Raw genomic sequence first — 22,913 nt, forward strand, 5'->3', positions numbered from 1 at the left:
TTCCCACTTCGGAAACATTAAAGTCTAATTGGTGAAGCACTAGCCAGCACCTACAATCTGTGTTTCTAAGGTGTTTAATTTAATCTGTGGCAAAAGGACATTGCCACCCTACAGTGGAGTTTGTTTTGTGATTTCCCCATTAGGTTTATGGAGCTCAAATTAGTGGGATTCTGGGGGGGGAAATGGAACCGTGCAACAATGCCTCTCTATCAATGTTGATTGTCAATGGTGATGTGTACCCTTCATGTGAGAGGGGCCCACAGCATGCCCACCTCCCCAGGGCCTGGCTCTTCACCAGCTTTGTCAATGAGGTGGCTTCAGGCTTAAGTACTGATTGATTGAAGTTCTGAGACCCTTAGATGAAAAGGTTTTTTTTTTTTTACAGAGATACTAAGGGTATAATCCTATGCAATTTTAGACAGCAAAAAGGCATACAGCTCCCAGCATGTCCCAATGCTGGCTGGGGCATGCTGGAAGTTGTAGGCCTTTTTTCTGTCTAAACGTACATAGGATTGCATCCTAAATCTATTGCAATGAGGAACGATAAAGCAACTGTAGGAACATCAGTGTATATAGTCAAGTAGTATATAGTTAAAGGCAGCCGCTGGCGTGATCACATCACTCTGGTGCTGAAGGAGTTGTACTAGTTACCAGTTTACCAGTTGTTTTCCAGGCCAAATTCAAGGTGTTGGCTTTGACCTTTAAAACCCTATGGGTCCGGCCCAGCCTATCTCAAGGAGTGCCTCCAGCAACACCAGACAGGCCGCTTAACTAGATCAGCCTCGGATGGCCTTCTCTCTGTCCCATCAGCCAGGACAGCTAGGCTGGTGAGGATGAGGGAGAGGGCCTTCTCTGTGGTGGCCCCCACTCTGTGGAACTCCCTCCCTAGGGAACTCCGCCATGCCCCCTCTTCAATGAGCTTCCGCCACGCATTAAAAATGTAGTTGTTCAGGCAGGCATTTAGGGTGGGTTAGGGTGTTTTTAGAAATATGATGTTTTAAAGTAGAATTTTATTGTTTTAAAATTGCTGTACATCGCCCAGAGTAGCCGGGTGACCGGCCAGATGGGCGAGTAAGGAATTCAATAAATAAATAAGTAGTAGATGCTCATGTTCAGGATGCATTTATTACAAAGATGAAGGACATACCTAAAACACGGGTGGCTAACCTGAAGCACTGATGCAGCAAGTGGCTCAGGTACTAGAAATCTACAGCAGACCTAGGATTAGATCCCAATCCATTGTTCTGCCAGCAGAATGATACCGCTTCTGGACCAGGACTAAAATGCCCTTCAGCTGCTCTAGAGTGTTCCCCAGCACTTCGGAGCACATTACGAGGGCGTGCAAGGGGAAGAGAAGACAGGGAAGTCTTGTTCCGCAAGCAGTATCCTTATGTTGGCAGAACAGCAGATCTGGATCCAACTGTCAGGAATGTCCCTGTTGCCTTCTGAAATCCTCAAGTAGCCAGAATCAACACACAGACAAAAGGGCTCCTTTCCAAGGCTTTATTTCCATTCAACCTAATGATGCTTACAGATGCTAATTGCCTGAGCCTAAGAGGAAAACTCAAAGGAGCAGCCTACCAGGGGATTCTAAGCGTTAGGAACGTAAATTGGTCTCTGTTTGGAGAAAAGCATGGCAAGTCTCTGAACTTAAGGAGTAGAGAGTCCCCCCTCATCCTGTGGGGCCTCAGGGTGCAGCTGTTGTCGCGCTTGTTGAGCTGAGCACCTCTTCTCGGCGCCCGCAACCTCCCACTTGTCTCTGTGCCTGTGCCTCATGTCTAGAAGCTCAAGTTGTCCCTCCCTCTCCATGTTAGGGTCACTGTTGCTCCCAGGAATGTGAGCTGGGGGGGGCTCTCCCTCCAGCTGCACCTCTGAAAAGTGAGTGGGTTCTTCTCCCATGGATTGTATCTCTTCCTCAGAATCAGAGCTGCTTTGGGACTCTATGGGCTCAGATCCAACCCTGACACCAACCCCTACACAGGTGCAGCAGACTAATCTCAGCATCTCCAGTGTCACACTGATGCCTGTCCCTCAGTTCACCAGACTAGAAGCAAACCCATGTAGTAGATGTGGTTGTGTATATACTGTCAGGGCTGACATCAAGAGCAGGCATAGTCAGGCACCTGTCAAGGGCCTGCACCCCAGCAGGTGCTCACGGACAAGAACCCCCTGGGTGTGGTCCTCTTCACCACTGCAGCCTGCCTCTCACTCTGGCCCAGACAACAGGGGTGGTGAGAAAGATAAGCAGTTGGTGCCATTGCTTACTTGCTCAAGGGCTCTCTGCCATTGCTTGCCTGCTTGACAAGCAATGATGAAAAACCAGCATTGAGCAGGGGGCCCCGCATTGAGTAGGGGGTTGGAGTCAATGGTGTTATGTTATGGGCCCTTTCCAGCCCTACTATTCTATGATTCTGTGACAAAGAGGATGAGGAGCAAAAGCAGCTGGTGACAATGGCAGTGACTCCCTGAGTGAGGGGGGCCCATTGATGGAGTCTTGCCCAAGGGCCCTCAAAAACCTGGAGCTGGCGCTGTGTACTGTAGAGTGCATTAAAATTGCACTATTTCATACTGTAGATTTAACTTGTGGCACATTTTCTAAAAAGCTGGCCACCACGGCCTTATCCTGTAATAATCCAGACAGTGTTTGACATGAATGGTAGTGATTGACCTGGGGGTTTCTCCACATCAACGGAAGAGAAGCCAATTGTGGCTTACCTGGATTTTTCAGGGAGCCGGCTTTGTTCTGGGCTGGGCTCCACGAGTGAGTGTATCCCACCAGTAAAACTCGCTTCACAGAACATACTTCCAGGGGTGGGGGTGGGGGGGTTTGGAGTGAATGTCATCTTACTGGTAGGGGCTGCTCAAGCAATAAGAGAGGCTCCCCCCTTCTCCTTTGAGAATAAGAAAGGCTCCCCTGCATTCAGGGGACAAACCTCATTGACCACAATGGGAATTACTTCTCCATAGACACTAATTGGCTTATGTTGGAAAACACGGGGAGGGGGAGGAACAATCTTCTCTTCCCCCCCCCCCCGCCCCATACCTTCCTTCCTGAAATAAACAATCCTTTCTGGAAGACAGTGTTCTAGCTGCCCTGCTGTGATCGATCGAAGCTTCGGCCCCCTTTCTAACCCGATGCTGCACAGGAACGAAGGTCTGAAATAGTTACTTCTGAAGGCAATAAACCAAACAAGGGAGAATCACAGTTTGGGGAAAGTGCTTTACAGCCTTTAGGGAAGTAGTGCTTTAAAATATGTTATTTCAATTGAGAGGGATTTCTAGTGTGCATGTTCATAGGACAAGCCTAATTGACCACAATGGGAGTTACTTCTGAGGAGAGGCACATATGTTTGAGCTGGGAAAGATGCGGGGGGGGGGGGAAAGAGACCACAGGGATGGGAAACCAGCCCCCTTTCTAACCTCATGCAGTGCAGGGTCAAAGGTGTGAATTAGCTACTTCTGAATGGCAATAAACCAAACGGAGAATTGCAGCTTCGAGACAGCGCTTTACAGCCTTTAGGGAATTAGTGCTTTAAATGTGCTATTTCTATTGAGGGGGATCTCTGTAAATTCTGAAGTGTGCATTCAGGGGACAAGCCTCACTGACCACAATGTGAGTTACTTCTGAGTAGATACTAATTGGTTTGTGCTGGGAAACACAGGGACAGGACACAGCCCTTGACCAGGGTCAAGGTGAAAGGCACACCCCTGAGCAGGGCTAGCATACCCAAGGTAAATGCGGGGTTGGGGCACACAGCAACTATACCAAGGACAGCCCGACTGAAGGAAAATAATCAGACTTTAAGCAGTCTCAGGAAATCTGACTTTCCCTGAAAAGCTCCAGGGTGGCTGCTGGATGGCCACATCATGGCCACACCCTAGCGTCCTCCAAATGCAGTGAGCTTGGAGTAAATCGCTCATGGAGACACTCCCCCCCCCACCCAAGAGAGCCTATCAGCTATATTGCCCTCTTTCACTTTGCACTCTTTTGCTGTAACTTAAAGTATACATAAATAATTAAGACTAGGTATAGGCCATGATGAATCACTGATTGTCATCTGAACTGGGCCTGCTTTAATGAGATCACTGTTGTTGGCTGGTGAATGCCAGACTTACCTTATGAAATGGCAGGCAGTCAGTTTTTTCATTTTTATTCCTGGATTTCAGATCAAAGTTGTACAGTGCTCTGCAGAGGGGAAGTGGCTGTGGCAGCTGTTTGATAATTTGCACAGAGTTTGTTGGGAAAACGCCGCTGACCCTATTAATCTCTCCTAGGTACCAGTTTTCATCCAGCTGACGGTGCAATATAATGATGTCCCCTTTGTTGAACCTCAGTTCTCCAGGGTTGTGTCCTCTGTAGCTGTACAAGGCTTTAGCCCGGGGAACCTTCACATAAAAGAAACAGAAAAGTGAGTGAGCTTATGACCAAGCGACACAATGTTGAACCATGTGTGATTTCGGGCAGTTTATGTTGACTTCAAGATCATAGCCGGCAACACGGAAGCTAAAACACTTCCTCAGTCTGTTTAAAAAGACAGGATCTAAACTGGAGCCAATCTACATGGAAATGGATTTTGAGGCGGTTCCATTTAAATATGGATTTTCATGAAATTGTGTTAGCTCCCCCCGGGGCCAACAGTAGCCAGTAATGCGGTGTATACGTTAAAAAAATCAGTTTGCATGGGGAAAACGAGTAGAATTGAATGTCATCAAATAGTAGGTATGGGGAAGCAGGAAGGTGTGCTCTCGCCACCCCCTCCCCAAGCTTTTAAAATCAGTAAGGCTCTGCATACTATACATAACAGGTTTGTTATGCTCCCCCCCACTCAGAGAATATTTAAAGGGACAGGTAGTGATTGAGCATAGGGTCAAAACAGTGTCCTTTCAAAGCAGGTCCATGCTCCTGAGCTCAGTGAATATTTAAAGGGGCAGGCAGTGTTTGAGTGCACGGTCGAAACAGCATCCTTACAAAGCAGTGGGGCTGACTCCCATCCTCAAAGCAATGACTTACTTCTGGGCAGACGTAAGCCCCCGCCCCATGCAACTCTTCCCTTCTGCAAATCAGTGCCACTTCCACCAGCTCATGCTGAAGCCAACTGAGGACACATGGGCTCCCAAACTGCACTGAAGCTGCTGTGACTGGAAAACCTGCCACAAATAGAGTTTTAAAAATGGATTCCAGGCAAGAAATGCTGTGCTAGCTACAGGGAGGGGCATGTGTCATTTGACATGATTGACTAGGGGCAGAGCAGAACCAGAGTAAAAGCTTGGTATAGATTAGCCCCTGGTAATTCTTGATTCATATTGATGTCTAATGCCAATGCTACCGATAAGTAACTTATATCCTTCTCAAGCGATTTTGTGGAGCTGAAATTTCCCTTGTAAGCTTAAAGCTACTCTTATAATAGTTTGGAGTTTAACAAAATTGCTGTGTTCGGATTTTTGCTATTTAGTTTTAAACACTCTGTTTTTTTAAACTAAAATTAGAACTAGAAGTAGGCATTTTTAGTAGTGCTTTATATGAATCAGTGCTTTTATCTTCACATCTGCATGCAATGGCACCATTATAAGTAATAACTGTCCAATGGAAGCATCCTGAGAGCAGAACTTGAGCTTTCCAGTAAACACTAAGGGTGCTGGAAGGGGAATGCTGGGAGTTGTAGGGCTTTTCTCTGTCTAAACTAGCATAGGATTGCGCCTTAAATATGTTAACATAGTGCCTGTGCCTGTAATTATGTGGGGCACAATCCGAAGTTAAATACAATCCTATACATGTCTACTCAGAATTAAGCCCCACTGAATGCAGTGGGACTTACTCCTAAGTAAGAGGGTATAGGATTGCACCTTTAATTTCACTGATTTTCAGTAGAAGAATTGTCTGAAATGTCAGACTTTGAATTGTGCCATAGTTTCTTCTGCTTTCAATATTTGATTCCCCCGTATTTAACCCACAACAGAGTGATGAAGGACAAGAGGGTCGGAAGACATGGGGAGGAAGACATGAGATGTAACAGGTACATACAGAGTTAAAAAGCAGCTTACAGGAAATAAGGTAAGAACCACTGAGGTAGGTGAGTGTGTGTGTGTGTGTGTGTGTGTGTGTGTAAAACACAGATCATTGCAAGCCCTACCCAATCCTCCTTGGCTTCAGAGCCTTAAACAAACACTGTCACATCCTTCTCACCTAGCATTAGATAGAAGTGTTTTGTCACTGAAAGTTGAGGCACTCACATTGTTTAATTGGAGTCTTTGCACAATTCTTGTTTCAGGCATACACCCGGTTTCATAAGCTGTGTACACATGCTCTAGTACGTGCAGGCCTCCCCATTTACTGCCCTGGAATAGCAGCTCTGTGCCTGGTGCCTTTTCACTGATTATGGAGGTTTCTCCTCCACTGAAGTGAATGGGGCAGCTCCTGTGAGCGGGAGCTGCCCAGATGTGAATCCAAGCCCTTTTGTTGGCCAGGGATATTTGGAAGACAGCAACAAAAGTCTTGGCACTTCCTCACTGGCCTGGTCTGACTCAGATTGGTGTTTGTGTCAAGAGTGATAGAAGTGACTTGCGCTGTGGCAGGATTTATGCCTGCCAAGTAGGATGGAGGTGACCAGATCTGCCTTCCTTTCCAGGAAATGCCAGCCAATCACTGGCACAGGAGTCTGGGTCTGTCGTTTTTGCCTACGTTGCTTGCTACTGCATTAGTGCTGTGTCTTAAACTAGGAATGAGCTGCAAGGCCACTAATAATGTCCCAGGAAAACTTGAATGTGAACCCAGTTTTCAGTCCAAGACTGTTTATGTATCAAACCAAAATATGCTTTATATTTCATAAGGGGAGTGCTGTTGTTCACTATAAAAGCAGAGTGGGAAGAATTTCTTTACTAAAGTCAGGATGGTAGAAGGATCTGCCTTTTTTTTTTTTTAAACAATGCAAGTATTTTTTTTGCCAGTCTCTGTGGTAAAATGACTGTCAGGTTACAATATCTACTTTACTGAAGTAAATCCTATTTTATCCACTCCAAAAATTTCAATTTAATAAATGATAGGCCAGATCATTTGGACTGCTAGAGCAAACCCAGAGAGCCTACATTGGGTTCACTGTCCTTGTCGCAGCAACAATCTCAGAGCAGCTGTGCATCCCCTTTTCTCCTCCTGAAGAAGCATAGCAGAGATAAGCAGAGGGGTGCTGTTCACGACTACACGGTTCCAAGGGCAGGCCTCCCATGGCGCATCAAGCGGGTTGTACAAGTGGCAGCATTCACTCAGAAAATGAGGTTGCTAGTGCCAGAAAGAAGTGACTGAATGACACAGGTGGATGGAAACATTGGTCAGCTTCCAAGCACTTCTGGTATTCCTCATGAAAATAAATGGGCATGTTGCAGCTTCCCTTACATGCATCATATGCAGGGTGTTCTGAATGGAACCTGAAAATGCAGGTTGAACTATAAATTAGCTATGAAGTTGGAAGTGCTGCATGGAAGGTACTAACCACCGTGCACCATTTTCTGGCTATAAAGAGGATTAGACACACTGATCGCTTTATTTCAGGGATAGAGAACCTGTGGCCCTCCAGATGTTGCTGGACTACACCTCTATCATCCCTGATCATTGGCCCTGCTGGCTGGGGTTGATTGGAGTCCAATGCCTTCAGTGTCACAGGTTCCTCACCCTTGATCTATTAGGTTGTTTCGACTGTGCCTTTCTATGATAAACTGAAATGTAAGGTGGCGGATACATCTTTGGCTGGGCAAGCTCAATAGTGCTTTGAAATATCCACACTGGATGGGCTGGGGCTGCAGTTAGGTTTTAAGGGGTGTGTGTGTGTGTGTGTGTGTGTGTGTGTTTCTTATATCACCACAAATCAGATCTGAAAAGAGATGGGAGGAAAACACAGGAAAAGCTGGAATTTGACAGGCTGATAATGACATCGTCTGGACGCTCTGTAAAAAGTGAGTGAACCAGGGAGGGTAATTTCAGCAGGTGCTTCCAAGCTTTTATTGTGCAATCACCCTTCCTCATCATTGTCCATTTGTAACCCTCCCATGTTATCCCACCACTTTGGGTGCTTTCAGATGGATGGCTCTTAGCGCTACCCATGAGAAGGCATTGTGCAGTTATTCCACCTTTTCTTTCATCATGGGTTTTCTGCAGTAAGAGAAAAGGTGGAAGAACAGGTGGAAAAATACAGGAAGGTTTCTAGTAGAAGACATTGTCATCTGGACACCCTGTGAAATTCCATGAAGGCGATGGTGCCATAACAACCTCATCTGGAAGCACCCTTCTTCTGTCTGTTTTTCTCATCACAGAAAAGCTGTTGAGGAGGAAAAGACAGAATCGCTGCTAATAGCTGCACAATGTCCCTTGATTGGTAGTCCTAGGAGCCATCTGTCTGGAAGCACCCTGAGAAAAGGGTACTGGCTCTAGGTTTTGGGGGGACCTTGGGCAAGGTACCCACAGTGGGCCCCTCCCCCAGTAAGTCTATCTTCTCGCTGCCATTGTCAGCCGCTGCTATTGCTTCCCATCCTTAAGAAAGAGGATTATTGCCACTTGCCGGTGAGCAAGTAGGCAGTGGCATCTGCTGCTCCCCTTCCCAGCACCACTGATGACTGGGCCAAGGCAAGAGGCAGGCGAATAAGGAAGCTGGAATGGTGAAGAGGAGCAACTCCAAAGGGGCTTTTCCGTGGGCCCCTCTGGAAGTGTGGGCCCTCGGTAGGTGCCCCACCTTGCCTACACTTGATGCCAGCCCTGGATAGCATGGAAGCCACCCAACTCTCTAGCTGCTAGGTGACACTGGCATCTGAGCCTCTGAGCACAAGCTGTTACTTCCCAGACAAAGATCCATCCAAAGCAGTCTAGATCAGCAGTAGCAGGATCAAAGCACACTCCCTTCTTTCTTTCCAAGTAGAAAGTCCTGCAGGACCTAGAGACAGTAACTGGCCCAGCTTGTCCTGCTCTCCAAAGTCTTCCACAGTTTTCCCCACCTGTGGATTCCAGGTCCATCTGAAAATACGAGTCATGTGCTATGCCTTTAAAAGTCATTTGGATCTCAGGAGTGGCATAGGCTAAATATATTGTTGGTTCTACAAATGCCAAACTTCCCACTTCCTATGTTTTGGAGACCAGATTGATATTAACTGTTCATGCCAAAGACAGCAGATGCGAATGCCTCCTGCTTTTTATAGCTTAACTTTAATTTCCGAAGCCCTCGCACTTAACCCTCACCTTTCTTGCATTTTGCAGCTTGAGAGAAGAAATCCTTTTTTTCCGTATACAAGCACTGGCAGGGAAGCTTCATTTTCCATAGCATCAGGAAAGCTAAACCAGCGTATTCAGATATGGCAGTTACTTATACTGCTAGTCCTTTGTGTTTAAAACAGTACTGCTGCCATCATCCAAGAACCCCAGAAGTACACAAGGAAAATGGAATGCTTTGGAAGAAAGGACTGCCTGCTAGAAGAAATTGAATGCTCAGTCTGATCCCATGCCTTCATACTTGACTGGAAGTAAGCCCTCCTGAATTCAGGGAGGTTTACTCCCAAGGAAGTACATACAGGATTGCAGCCTTAGGGCAACTCCATGTATTACGATTCCTCCAGTAACACTGCTATATCTTGACACAAACATGTAATGTTTAGATGTAATATCCTGGGACATCGCTGGTTCCTGATCTCCTGCTTGTGGTCTACAGCAAGGGTAGGCAGAAAATAGATCTCCAGATGTTTTGGATGTCAACATTCAGCATTCCTGACCACTGGCCATGCTGGCAGGAGCTTCTGGGAGTTGAAGTTCCAAACATCTGGACATCTATTTTCTTCCCACCCTTGGTCTACAGCAGACTTCAGACTTGTAAGCTGTATCTTGTTTCTTAGTAGAATCCTGATATCCACCAACTACAGCCTGGTGCAAAAGACATACACCAGGGATGGAGAATCAGTGGGCTTCCAGATGTTGAACTCCAACTCCCATCATCTCTCACCATTGGCTATGCTAACAAGGCCTGATGGGAATTGCAGTCCAACAACATCTGGAAGGCCACATATTCCTCCCTGACATACACTTAGAATTAAAGAATATTGAGCTGAGGAATTTGTTCTGAGTACCAGAACTGAATGGAAATCACAGTTCTTCCACACAAAAATCCATTCCTGGTGACCCCTAAGTTTTCTTGATTTCAGATGCATAACAGGGTAGAAGAGAATAGTCATGATGTTACTACTATTGTTAAACAATCAGGAGTCAGAAATCCTTGATCTACTGCAAATCAGACAAAGATCTACCAGTAGATTCAGATTTACTATCTGCCCACCCCAGCTCTTGAGCACCTTGCTGTGACCATTGGAAATTGTGGTTATGAGCTCAAAGTTATCACCAAGGTACACATGGGGGATGGGGTATTGATGCTCACTGCTTAAAATGGATGAAGATGAATCAAATTGATTTTTTAAAAATTACAGCTGATTATTTTTTCCTTTAAATATTTCTAAGCTGCTCACACAGTGATTCACTGTTTCCAAATTGCCCTCCCACCATCCAGCACTAACACAGCCTGTCAAAACTGAAGCACAGTGCACAGGTTTTTGTTTTAAAAATAACAGTTCTTGAAAAATGAAACATTGTGCAGAACTAAACCAAATATGCCCAGCAAACTTTGAATCTGATGCATTTCACAACTCTGCAGGCTGGTACAATGGCTTTGTGCCAGTTGTTTGTATGATGGCCACCAACTTGGATGGCTTAAAAAAGGGGTTAGACAAATTCCTGGAGGAGAACTGGAATGGCTACTAGGCTTGATGGCTATGTGCTACCTCCAGAGGCAGTATGCCTATGTACACCAGTGGGGCAGGAGGGTGCTGTTGCATTTGTGTCCTGCTTGTGGTTTCCTGGTCGACAGCTGGTTGGCCACTGTGTGACCAGAATGCTGGACTAGATGGACCCTTGGCCGATCCAGCATGGCCCTTCTTATGTTCTTATAACTGTATAGTTTTTGAGTCCATGTTACCTGTTGATTTGATGGATGTTTTGGGGTCAACTTTTGTGATTTTAACTGTTGTCCCAAACCTTGGGAATTGCTGCAGTGAAAAAAGGAGTATAATCTTCTACATTAATAAAGCTGTAAAAAAATTTGGCATAGCCACACAAAATTTGGCATAGCCACACAAAATTTGGCATAGCCACACAAAATTTGGCATAGCCACACAAGTGGTGAGAGTGCTGCAAACTGCAAAGTATGCTGGAAGCTGGCTCGTATCAAGTCAGACCCTGGGTCCATCTAGCTCAGTATTGCCTACATTGACTTGCAGTAACTCTCCAGGGTTTCAGACAGGATTCTTTCCCAGTCCTACCTGGAGATGAACATGGGACCTTTTGCAAGCAAGACCTCTGCTTTACCACTGACCTATGGGCCTTCTCCGAAGGTATAGCCCTCCTCCCGCTGGTTGGAAAATGAAAGTACTTGGTGAGTTTCTGTCTTTGATTGCACACATTTGTCTTGGTAAAGCTATGCAAGCTTTCAAGTTGCACATGATTCTTTGTCAGGCAGCATGGTAATAGCCAAGGGTTCATTCATATGCTTGGTTAAATGGATATCAAATATGTGATTGGCTTGACCCTTCCAATGTTATCTTTGTACTACCTAATTGCCTGATGGAATATGAATGATCTATAGCATTTTAGCATTACCTGCACTGGCTCAAATTCCCAGTGGTTGGCCAGCACATGCATGCCAACATACAAATGACCAACACATTCTGTATTGTGCTATGAATCAGCTGGGTGCCAGACGCATGCCCTGAGACACAAGCAGCAATCATATCTTCACTGCAGATGGGTTCAACTGTAGCACCAGCCTCTGTACTTTTCTAGCGGTTTTAGTAGCAGGACTTCCTGTACTACACAGTTCTTGACTGAAGAACTGTCGTTAGTTCCAAACCAGAAAGTGGCTGGGATGCAAGCATGTCTACAAACTACACCCCAGAATCCCTTCCTATAATCACAAAAGGGTGAAGGCTGGCTCTCATTATCAGTGCTAACTGAATGAATGCTACACATGCTGAAATGCACTCTCTACCATTACTTCACACATTCCAAAACTGAGCTCTGACATAGGAAACACATTCTGGGGATGAGCTCATATCCCAGTTAAGCCGAGCTCTCCTGTGGCCCTCCTTTCTGCTTGCTCCATGTTAGGGCCTGCAATAGCTGACCTGACATGTTCTGACAGACATGGTTCCATACTGGCAACAGTTCCAACAGCATGGCATAGTGTAGAGCTGAGAGTTGGAACGCTGTTGGGTGAATAGTGTGAGCTATGAAGCAATAGGTTCATCTGTTTACTTGATAGTGACTTGCTTAAGGCCACTATCTCTCTCTTTAATGCAGGTGGGCCACTTCTGATCCCTATACACCCCACAAGCCGTATTCCAGCCGCTGCTGCCACTGCACTGCTGAATTTAGCAGTGGTGGCCAAACCCCCCAGTATCAAACCAGTACAGAGTGCTAAAGAGGTCAAATTTAGCTTGTTCTCAAGCCAAATTTGACCTTTTTGTTGCTTTGTACTGGTTTGCTGCACTTTTTCCCATTGCCACGAATTTCAGCGGCGAATTTCAGCCACGGGCCTTGTGTTGCCCACCGCTGTCATCTTCTTATTAATATTAATATTATTACAGGGTTGTAAACATAATATACATTGGGGTATTGAGCTTCTTTCCATTTGAGACCTGAATTCCATTTTGGAGAAGCTCAAGGGGGCAACATCCCAGTGGTGGATGGAGCCAAAGGCCAGGGCCCCAAATTCCGAAAATGCCAGCGTATTGTAGCATAAAGCTCTTACTGCCAGGAACAAAGCCTTAGGAGAGGCTTTCAGCCTTTTGGAATGGGGAAAAAAACTGCGCAAAAGCCAAGAAACTACCAAATGATTGGTGGTTGGGGAAAGAGGGTAGAGCCAGGGTGTGACCATATGGGGACCCTGGGAGGGCTGCATTTGGTCCCCAAGCCTGAGGTTGTGCACCCCTGATATACATCAATGCTACATATTTATTGTGATTGAAAAAATACTACATATCTAAATCAATGTTATATCTCTCTTGTGAATGTTTCCCTGTCCCAGTTATGTGCAGACCAAATGTACAGATCGGTAGAAATAATTTGAAAGATGACTCATGTGCATATTCAATTTTTTTGTCAGCACTGGGACAATCTAATGGCACTTTTAGCTGGCATCATTTCTCAGGAATGGTTGTGCCTTGAGAATTTATACACATGGCCAGGAAAGAGCTAGATCTGCAGAAAAGGAGTTGCCAAGGAGCCAGGCAGCACTAGTGCTACTGCAAACACATGGCTGCCATCTGCAGAGGAGGCAGGACAGTGACAATATCATGTCCTCTGGAGCATCACCATGTTTTATTTATGGGATGTCAAGTAGCTTGTTGTCCCTTCAACCTCTTCCTTCTAGATTAGGTGGGACCATGGAGAGGACCTCTTCAGTGGTGCCCCATCTGTGGAATACCCACCCCAGACAAATTCATGAGACACCGATTAGGATGTCGGAGAAATCCACAGTGGATTCAAATGAGTTCAGATTTCTATGAATCCGACCTGCAAATTTTGCAGTGAGCTGGCTTCTTCTGAGTCATGTAGACTGGAAAAAGGCGGTCTGGAATTGCAGAATGGTTTTTCTCTTTGGGGGGAATTTGTGCAAATTCGCAAATGTGCATAAGGGCAAGCGTGCATTAGCTCAAGTGGAATGAAATTCTTGTACATCCCTAAAAAAAAATCAAATTCCGTCAATCAGCAGATGAAGGAACGAAAGACGCCTGACATTCCATGAGACGCAGAACAGATTTAATAAAATCCATACATCACTAACACCAACGTTACTATCTGTTAGATAGCATGCTAACATCTCTTTATGCTCTAAACTTTTAGCGAGAGATCTGTATCTACTGCTTTTGTTTTGGCTTTTTATTCAGTTTTATTTAACTGCCTACCTTAATTCACCACCACCACCACCGCTCCCCAACCATGTGTGTTAGTGTGTGTGTGTATGCTTAGAACTCAAGATAACACTGTATGCATGAAATGGGCTGTAGCCCATGAAATTTTTTGCCATGATAAATGTGGTAGTTTTCAGGGTTCCACAAGACTCTTTGTTCTTTTTGCTGTAACAGACTAACACGGCTACCCCTCTGGAAATTGTTATATTGATTTTATTGGTGTGTGGGTTTGTTTTTGTTTTAACTTGACATTTTTATTGAAAGCTACTCTGGATATCTTTTAATAGAAAAGCAGCATAAAAATAGTTTGAATAAATGAACAAAAAGTTGAGCGGCTGAAGGTGAGGGCAAGTTTTAAAAGCTAGGAAGGGATTTTCTGCAGAAAAAGCCAGGAAGGGATCTGCACTTGACTAGCAGTAGTACTGCAGGCGAACGTGGACTTATGTATTTTGCGTAACTTCTATAAGATCTTCTGCCCTGGATAAAGGGAGATATGTGGGGCCTGCACCAAATAATGCAGTGTGGAGTGCTTCTGTTTAGGGTTGCAGCCACTCCGTTGTGTTTCCCCTGCAACAGCCAGTCAGCATTCCGTGGTCACTGACCATGCTCAGTCCTCACTGGGCTGTTTTTGAGAGCCCATAAGTGGGGTGAGGGCTGTCTAAAGTGCTTTCCCACCCGCCAACACTTGGGATTGCCCCAACCCTATGATACCTCCCGCTTTTGTGTGGATGGTGCCATTTTGACTACATAAGCATTGACACTCACAGCTTGAACATTGGAAATAAAGGGAATTAATGCCGATAACTTTTGAGCCTGCATGTAATGAAAACAGCCTGATACTTCAACTTTTGAAGCATACAAAAAAACTGGCAGAGCTTTAAAAATTTAGTAAAGTACCATGTAAAATCCTTAACCAATTCGTTTTACATGCAAATCTGGATATTAAAAGGACTAAAACTTGACAGACTTTAATTCACAACAACAAGGTGTTTGTAAGTGCAGACCTGAAGCAAGATTAGCTTTTAGACTATATTCAGTGGGGTATGCAAAAAAGCTATACGACCACAGAGGCAAGGAGATTTTGATAACTTATACCTATACCTCCTTGGAGATTTTAATCAAAAATTAGCTACCTTTCACTTATTCATAAATGGGATTAGCCATGCACTGCATTCCTAACATGGAGCTACATGTACAAGCTGTGTTTCTGCTTGGCCCAAATCCTTTTTTTCTACCTCACCCATTTTAAAAAAAGAGACCCCATGCTAAACTGTTTGCTCCAGTTTGGAAATGTTTAAATGCTTTAAACAATTTCTTCTCTCAAATCCTACACTGATGTTTCCAATCCATTATTGCTGCTGTTTTGTGTTGCTGATTTCAGTGGAACAGTACTTCCATTTTTTGCTTTGTATATAACATTTGTACACAAAGTTATACAAGATTTAGCAGCAGAATCTGAGAAATTGAACTAGTCGAACTTCTTTGAACTTCACAGGAAGCCTGATTTCAATTTCCCTTGCCAGCAGACCGCCACCACATCCTCTCCAATGTTAATTAGAATTCTGCAATTCATTCCTGTCATGCGTGTAATAAAACTGTCGCAGACGGCTTCTTCTAAAGAAGAGTGGCATTGGGATGGAGAAGCGGTGGTGGAGAGAGATGGAACTTAAACCCTTCCCTACCTGCCCACTTTTCTGTTGCAACATTATGATTCTTCATGTTTGTTTCTTCCCCACCCCTTTGGGGATTTGAGAAACACGTTTGTGCAGGCAAGTGGCTGGGCATGTGGGGAAGTGTTGAAGTGAGACAGTGAAACAGTGGGGAAAGGATTAAGCACCCCTCACCCATGAATCCAAATTGCCCCCTCCTGGAGCTGCTTTTTCTTAGAGCAGCTGATGGAGTTTTGCTGCAACTATTATTTATTTATTTGACTTGTACCTTGCCTTTCTATCAAAAATGGCACTCAAGGTGGCTTACAATCACTAATGAAACTTGAAAAAAACAATAAAAAAGCAAATGCATTCAACCCAATTAAAAACACAACAATAACAGAGTAAAAACAGCCTCCAACCCAACAGACCCACTTATGCACGAAAAGTCTACTTGGATACAGCAGCCTTTGCCTGCAGGCAGAAGGACAGCAGAGAGGGAGCAAACCTCGCCTCCCTCGGCAGGAAGTTCCACAGCCTGGGAGCGGCCACTGAGAAGGCCCTCTTTTGCATTGCCACCAAATGTGCCTCTGAAGGCAGCTGTCGCAAAAGAAGGGCCTCTTCAGCCATGAGTCATGTGTAACATGTAGAGCCACCTTTCCCAATATGGTGCCCTCCAGATATTTTGGACTTCAACTCCCATCAGCCTCAGCCAGCATAGCCAATGGTCAGGAATGCGAAGAGCTGTAGTCCAAAACGTCTAGGGTTGTGGGAGGCTGGTATGGCGTAACATGTGGCATAGAGTACTGGTATACTAAAAAGGGAGTTCTGGTATAAAAAACACATGTTCTAGCAGGCGGTATGCATCTGCACATACAGTGTAAGTTTGTCAAGAGAACCTTTTTATAACAGTCCTTGTGCTAGCTAGTGGAGGCTGTGAATGGATTCCCTAATAACTGTGATGCCACTCTTGATAATGGGATTGGTTCTCTTGAATGAATTATACTAGACAGAGTCTATGTAAATGTGTGTATAAAGTCTGGCAGATCGAAGAGGAGACTCGGCACACAAGATGGCCCCATTAAGAGTATCTAACGATATACTTAGGAAAATCTTTTTCGGTTTAGGAAAAAAAAAAGACAATTAAGGGAAGCCACGACAGAGGCATATAAGATTATGTCTGCTTTGGAAGAATGGCAAGACAGATTCTTCTCCATCTCTCACAATATTAACAGTTTGGGCTCCCCCAAAGAAACTGATGAGCAGTAGGCTGAGAAGAGACTAAAGCAGGGGTGGGAAGCTTGTAGGCTAAAACATCTGGAGGGCTACAACTCCCAATGAGAGTTGTAGGCCCAAACATTTGGAGGGCCATAAGTTGCCCACCCCTGGTCTCAATGAAATACTGTTCCACAAGATACATTGTTAACTTATGGAGTTTACTGTTATAGGAACTGGTGTCGCTGCTAGTTTAGATGGCTTTAAAGTGGGTTAGACAAATTCCTGGAGGACAGATCTATTCCCAGCTATTCCAAAATGAATAGAATCAGATTTGTTGAACTTTTCTTTGAAGACTTTTTGTTAAATTATAGAGACTTCAAGGTCGGCAGAGGAGCGTTCTGAGAAACTGAAATAGTCTCACTTCTGAAAGTTTTCAATTTTTTTTAGTATCTCATCTGAAAACCTTGTTAACAAGAATTTGATCATGTAAGTTTTGCTGTCACCTATACAAGCTTCCTGTGTCAGCTCGGTCTTTTCGGGACAGCTACTTCACACATTTCACAAAAGCAAACCTGGATTTATCACTAAGGCTATGTGCTGAACAGGTCACTCCAGCCAAGCAACAGCTTCCTGACAAATGTATATTTCGTTCACATTTACACTTTACTTTCTTTAGGTATACACTTCATTTTAAGTGTACACCTAAAAATTTAATGTGGCCTTTATTAATCAAAGGACTTCTAATCCTGCTGCTTATTGATGTTTCAATGCACCATAGCCCTCTATAATGATCTGGTGTACTCACACCTTCCTCCTCTTGAGGGAGAATGTTTGGAAAGTGCCTGTTAGTTACTTATGAACATGCTTATGCCACCACCTCCATTTTCTTCCTGACTCTAAGGCTGGTAGGGCTCCAATGCTATGGAACTATGATGCATATGAGAAACACCCTTTCCGTGCTTCCCTATCCCTGGAGTGTGAACAGTATGTTATGCGCCTGAGCAAGACAGATTCTGAGTCTATGAAGCCCTAGCCTGTCCCAAGTACTGATCCAAATATCTTTTATTAAGGATTCAAAATAAAGAGAAATAGATAAAGGGGAGGTTACATTCAAAATAACAGAACTATCATATTTAACTGGTGCTTTACACTTACAAATCCTAACTTTGTTCTCCTACCTTACACAAACTCCTTATGTAAGTTGTGGTCAGATCCCCTGTGTGCCAAGGCACAAGATGTAGTGATGGCCACAAATTTGGATGGCTTTAAAAGGGGAATGGAAAAATCCATGGAGAAGGCGATCAATGACTGCTGGTCATTGTCTGATTATTAATTAGCACAAATCTAAGGTTTTGGTATTTACCAAAGTCCGAAAGCAATATAGATGGACTCTACACTGCAACAATATAGAGCAAGTCCCTCATATAAGATATCTAGGTATACAAATGCAGAGTACTGGTTCTTGTTCTGAACAACAGAAGCAGGCAATTAAATCAGCAAACTCTAGCCCAGGCCATTTCAAGGTTTTTCTTTACGCAGGGTGGCTGCTTCATACCTTCTGCTATCCAAGTTTATAAAGCTAAGTCCTTGGCCCAACTGACCTTTGGTATGCCAAACTGGATTTCTGCGTTCAACTCTAGTTTCCTTAGGAAGGTTCTGGGTTTACCTCCCTGTGTGGGGAAGGCAGCTATTTACTTGGAAGTGCGTATTTGATCAGGCTTGGATTGAAATGTCTAGAAATGCAGCTACATGTGCATTTTTCTACAGCTCCTGCTGGTTATATTCATCTACTGCTTTCTGACTCCGTTGTTAGTCAGTGGATGAAGGAGAGGGAGAACAGGATTTTTAGGTTGGGTTTTTCTCCTGAGGCTTTGACCAATTATGCCTTAAAGAAGGCACAATTCTGTTATGCAGAGATTAGTAGATTCAGTTCTCCAGTGTCTGAGAGCCGCAGCTGATAAATCCTGTTCCCCATTATCTCGATGTAATCCTCTAAAATATGGAAGAGCTTTGTATCTGCATACACTGGCTGTTTCCAAATCCAGGACAGCATTCATGTTTGCTCATTTCGATGTGTTGCCTTCTGCACTGTTAAGCAGACAATTTAATAAGACCCCAGTTAACAAACATCTGTGTTGTGCGGAATGGGTGCAATAGATCTGTTGATCATGTACTCCTGTATCGTAATCTGTATAGAGACTGCAGAGAGAAGCTGATTCTTCCCTTATTAAGAACTCTCCTGGGATGATCTTCTGAAGATCTAGTGATGTTTTGTTTGAAGGATGACTCATCCTATATCACTGAGAACGTTGCAAGTTTTTTTTTTCTTATCTCAATGCAAATTAGGGAAAAATTATGTTGGTCCCCTCTTAAAACATATAGTTTTTATCTAATTGCTCTTAATCAGTTGTGTCTGCCTTTTGCATAAAAACTTTTACTGATCTGTGACCATAATAAAAAAATCATTCTACTAGTCCTGATGGATACATGCTGCCTCCAGTATCAGAGGCAGTATGCCTATGTACACCAGTTACTGGGGAACTTAGGCAGGAGGGTGCTGTTGTACTCATGTCCTGCTTGTGGGTTTCCGTGGGCAGCTAGTTGGCCACAGTGTGAACAGAATGCTGGACTAGATGGACCCTTGTTCTGATCCAGCATGGCTCTTCTTATGTTCTTAATGCAGGGTCTGCCCACAACAGGGGTGGGGTGCCTGCATAGTTTCTCCAGACTCCAGGTAAGAATGAGGACAAAGTTGAGTTGGCTCAACCCCCCTGATTTCTTTGGGGCAAACTTCAGAAAATGGGGGAGGAGAATTTTCCTGATAGTGGAAAAGTCACTGACCAATGAGGTGAGTCGCAGTAGGCTGAAGATGTTGAGAAAAGGGCAGTCAGCGCTAGAAGTGACTTCTTGAAGGTGAGAAATGGGAGGTGGCTGGATTTTGTGCCAGACATGCCTTGCCTGTGTAATGCTGTCCTTTGGAGAACATGGCTGAAGAAGGTCTTTTGGGTAGAAAAGGGGCAATTTACACCCTGACTCTACTTTCCCTTGTTTCACTTCATCCTTTCCTGCTTCGTGTTTTCCTGCCTGGCCCCTGTTCTGCTTCAGCTTGTTCCCTTCCCTTGTCCTTGTCTGAGCCATCTGAATATATCCTAATGAACCTACTGTGCTACAAGCTACTCTGGCTTTCATGCATCCTTGTCTCTGATGCTCCTTACTTGTGAAACCGTATAATTTGGGTGAATTGTCTCTTGTCATGGTGGTGAAGGAGCTATAGGTGTTAATTAAATTGACTTGCTCTCTAGTACTTGCTCCTTTGTTTTTCAGGCTTCCCTCTCATTGTTTAACATAAAGTAATTCTTTTTTCTACATTGGGCTCTCCTTCTTTTGAGCTTTAAATTACCCTTTTTTACATTATTCTTCCTGCTCCACTCCATCTCCTTTTTGTCTGACTCACAACTCAGTGCTCATTCTCTAGCTGTTTTACATTTGGGCATCTCTCACTGGACAAGGACTTTCCAAAGAACAATTTGCTCATACTCTTTAAGGGCTGTTCACACATTACACAGGCCGAACCTGGGTTTTCCACTGAGTGTACACTCAAAAAGGAGCAGCAGCCAATCTTGGCTCCCCAGTCACTCCATACAGACTGAAATATGCACTCAAGCAATGTGAAAAGTGAAAAGCTCTTTGATCTACCGGTTCCTTGTCACCCGAGAACCCAAAAGAGACTGTTTTTGCAACACACCCTTTAAAAAGTCCTGGAGGCAAAAACTTTCTTGAACACACCTGTGTGTCTGTGAACCAGATCAAAATCAGTTGCTAATTACATATCGATCCTCACAGTGCAATGTCAAGATCTACTGGAATGCAAATAATAATGGCGAATTAGGCTGCATTCCTAAGCATACATGCTTGGAAGCAAATACTATTAAAATAATAAGGCTTAACTTCTGAATAGTATCTCGGACTGGGCAGTATTGATAGTACATTTTATTTTCCACCACTTTCATATACACATCAGATGTTTGTACCATATCTTGCCCTTTAGAAAAGGAGACTTGTTGAGCTGGAGAGGATCGCAGTACAATCGTCCATAGTTTCTATCAAACCAAGCGCTAATGAGTTTGAAATTCAAACTGAGAAACAAAACTTTAAAGTATTCGTTCCACTTGAGCATGGCATTGCAAGAGGGAGAAACTCCAGGCAGATGAATGTGGATAAAAACATACCTGGAAGGAAGGGGAAGGTTAGTGCCGTCTTGATAAAAGGGATGCTACTGAAATGCCATGTTAGTAGTCTTAGAATAAGCATTTACCCAGCTTGTAATGTCTGGATGTATTGTGAGGAGAGCTGATCTGCTCTGAAATTCTTCCTCTTGCTGAAAATGTAAATTGGGATTGTTTGAAATATATATGCCAAATTTGCACCTGCAGAGCCCAAATTCATAAGACTAGGCACTCAAAGACAGCAGCCACTCTTGCTGCATCTCCAAAGTTGAATACTTTAACTCATTATTCTCAATGAAACTCTGGTTGATTGCTCAAATTGACTCCATTTTTTAAAAAGTGACTATTTTCAGTGAATAATTTACAGAAGCTTAGCTTTGAGCAATCAGTTTGGTCACAAGTTTAACTCTTCATTAAAAACAAACACACACGTTGCCTCATGAACAACAAAGAAATGATTATGACGTTCAAAGAAGTGACATTCATGATGATGTCATCATGCCAATCAAGATATATGGGCACATGCGACTTTGGATTTGAACCTTGTCTACTTTTCTGCAATTTCAGTTATACGATTTATGGAACAAGCAACCATTTTGGTGGATATCTCGCCATTCTGGTGATTTGATTGGTGATCATATGATTCTCCTATGGCAATTTCACTCGTGGTTAAACCCTGCTTCGGGGAGGTTTCTGGGTGGTTACCAGAAAGATTCTCAATATTTGTGGCAGTTTTGCTTATGTGTGGAATTATAAGTCAATAAAAACTCCTGAACATAGTTGATCCCCCCCACCCTGTTCTCCAACAACACTCATAACTGCTGACCCAATTCCAAACTGAGGAGAGTTCAGCCATCGCTAGCTGAGAAGAAGGATATGTCTCTAATGCTTGTTTGGGTCTCACTGAGGACCAATCCAGAACTAATTACGTGAATCTGTTTTTAAACAAAGTCGACAGAAAATGCTGACCTAGTTTGGATCTTGCTTGTGTGCTTACCACTTTCCCAATCAGTGGGAAGTACCATTACACACATCTTTGTTTAGCCAAGTTCAAACTGCACAAACATTCCTTTTCAGTCCCAGGTAGTGTGATGCATTCCAGTAGCTTGGAATCACTGCTGTGAATCAGTAACCATTTCCTACCATACTTTAGCAAGTGCCAGGCTATACAAATATACAAATACAAGGGGCGACGGGCGGAGGGTGGGGGTGGATTTTATATAGAAGAGACAAGGTCTGTGAATTGGTCATTTCTGTGGTTTTCGATGAACCCAGTTAATTGGTCCCTTCACTCTAGGGGTGTTGCTAGGCACTTCAAAGATTCAGGTCCCAGGCCAATAAGACACAAGTCTGCATAAAATGTGCATAAGCTGATTTATATCTATATATGCACATTTAAAAATAATTACTAGGATTTATTTAAATTTCACAGAAGGCAAAGCCAGCTTGTGCAGAGTGCCTGAGTATTGGTGGGGGCAAGGCGATTTGATCACATAATGGCTATACTGCGCCAGCGGCACTGGTTACTGGTGCGTTTCCAAGCCCAATTCAAAATTCCGGTTTTGACCTTTAAAGCCTTAAATGGTTTGGGACCAATTTACTTGAAGGACCACCTTCACCCATATCAGCCTGCCCGCACTTAAGATTAGAAAGAGAGGCCCTTCTCATTTGCCCCCCGTGAGAGCAGTCAGGTGGGTGACCACATGTGAGAGGGCCTTCTCTGCAGTGGCCCCTCACCTTTGGAACAAGCTGCCATAGGAGGTCCACCATGCTCCATCATAGCAGACTTTTAAGAAGGCCTTGAAAACATATTATTTTACCTTGGCCTTCTATT

The 22,913-nt window shown here is 44.1% G+C and overlaps 1 protein-coding gene across 5 annotated transcripts in view; it reads right to left on the bottom strand.

The window, feature by feature from the left end:
- Positions 1–22,913, bottom strand: part of SH3RF2 (SH3 domain containing ring finger 2) — a 118,051-nt gene that overhangs the window by 69,585 nt on the left and 25,553 nt on the right. For all 5 annotated transcript variants that reach the window (XM_084838754.1, XM_084838756.1, XM_084838755.1 and 2 more), the window contains exon 3: positions 4,117–4,386. In XM_084838754.1, coding sequence (XP_084694880.1) covers positions 4,117–4,386 — 270 coding nt within the window. The remainder of the gene's footprint in view (positions 1–4,116; positions 4,387–22,913) is intronic.

The sequence above is a fragment of the Heloderma suspectum genome, chromosome 2 (genome assembly GCF_057233095.1).
Source record: "Heloderma suspectum isolate Gila_16-S chromosome 2, 16-S_ref, whole genome shotgun sequence".
Taxonomy (NCBI): Eukaryota; Metazoa; Chordata; class Lepidosauria; order Squamata; family Helodermatidae; genus Heloderma; species Heloderma suspectum.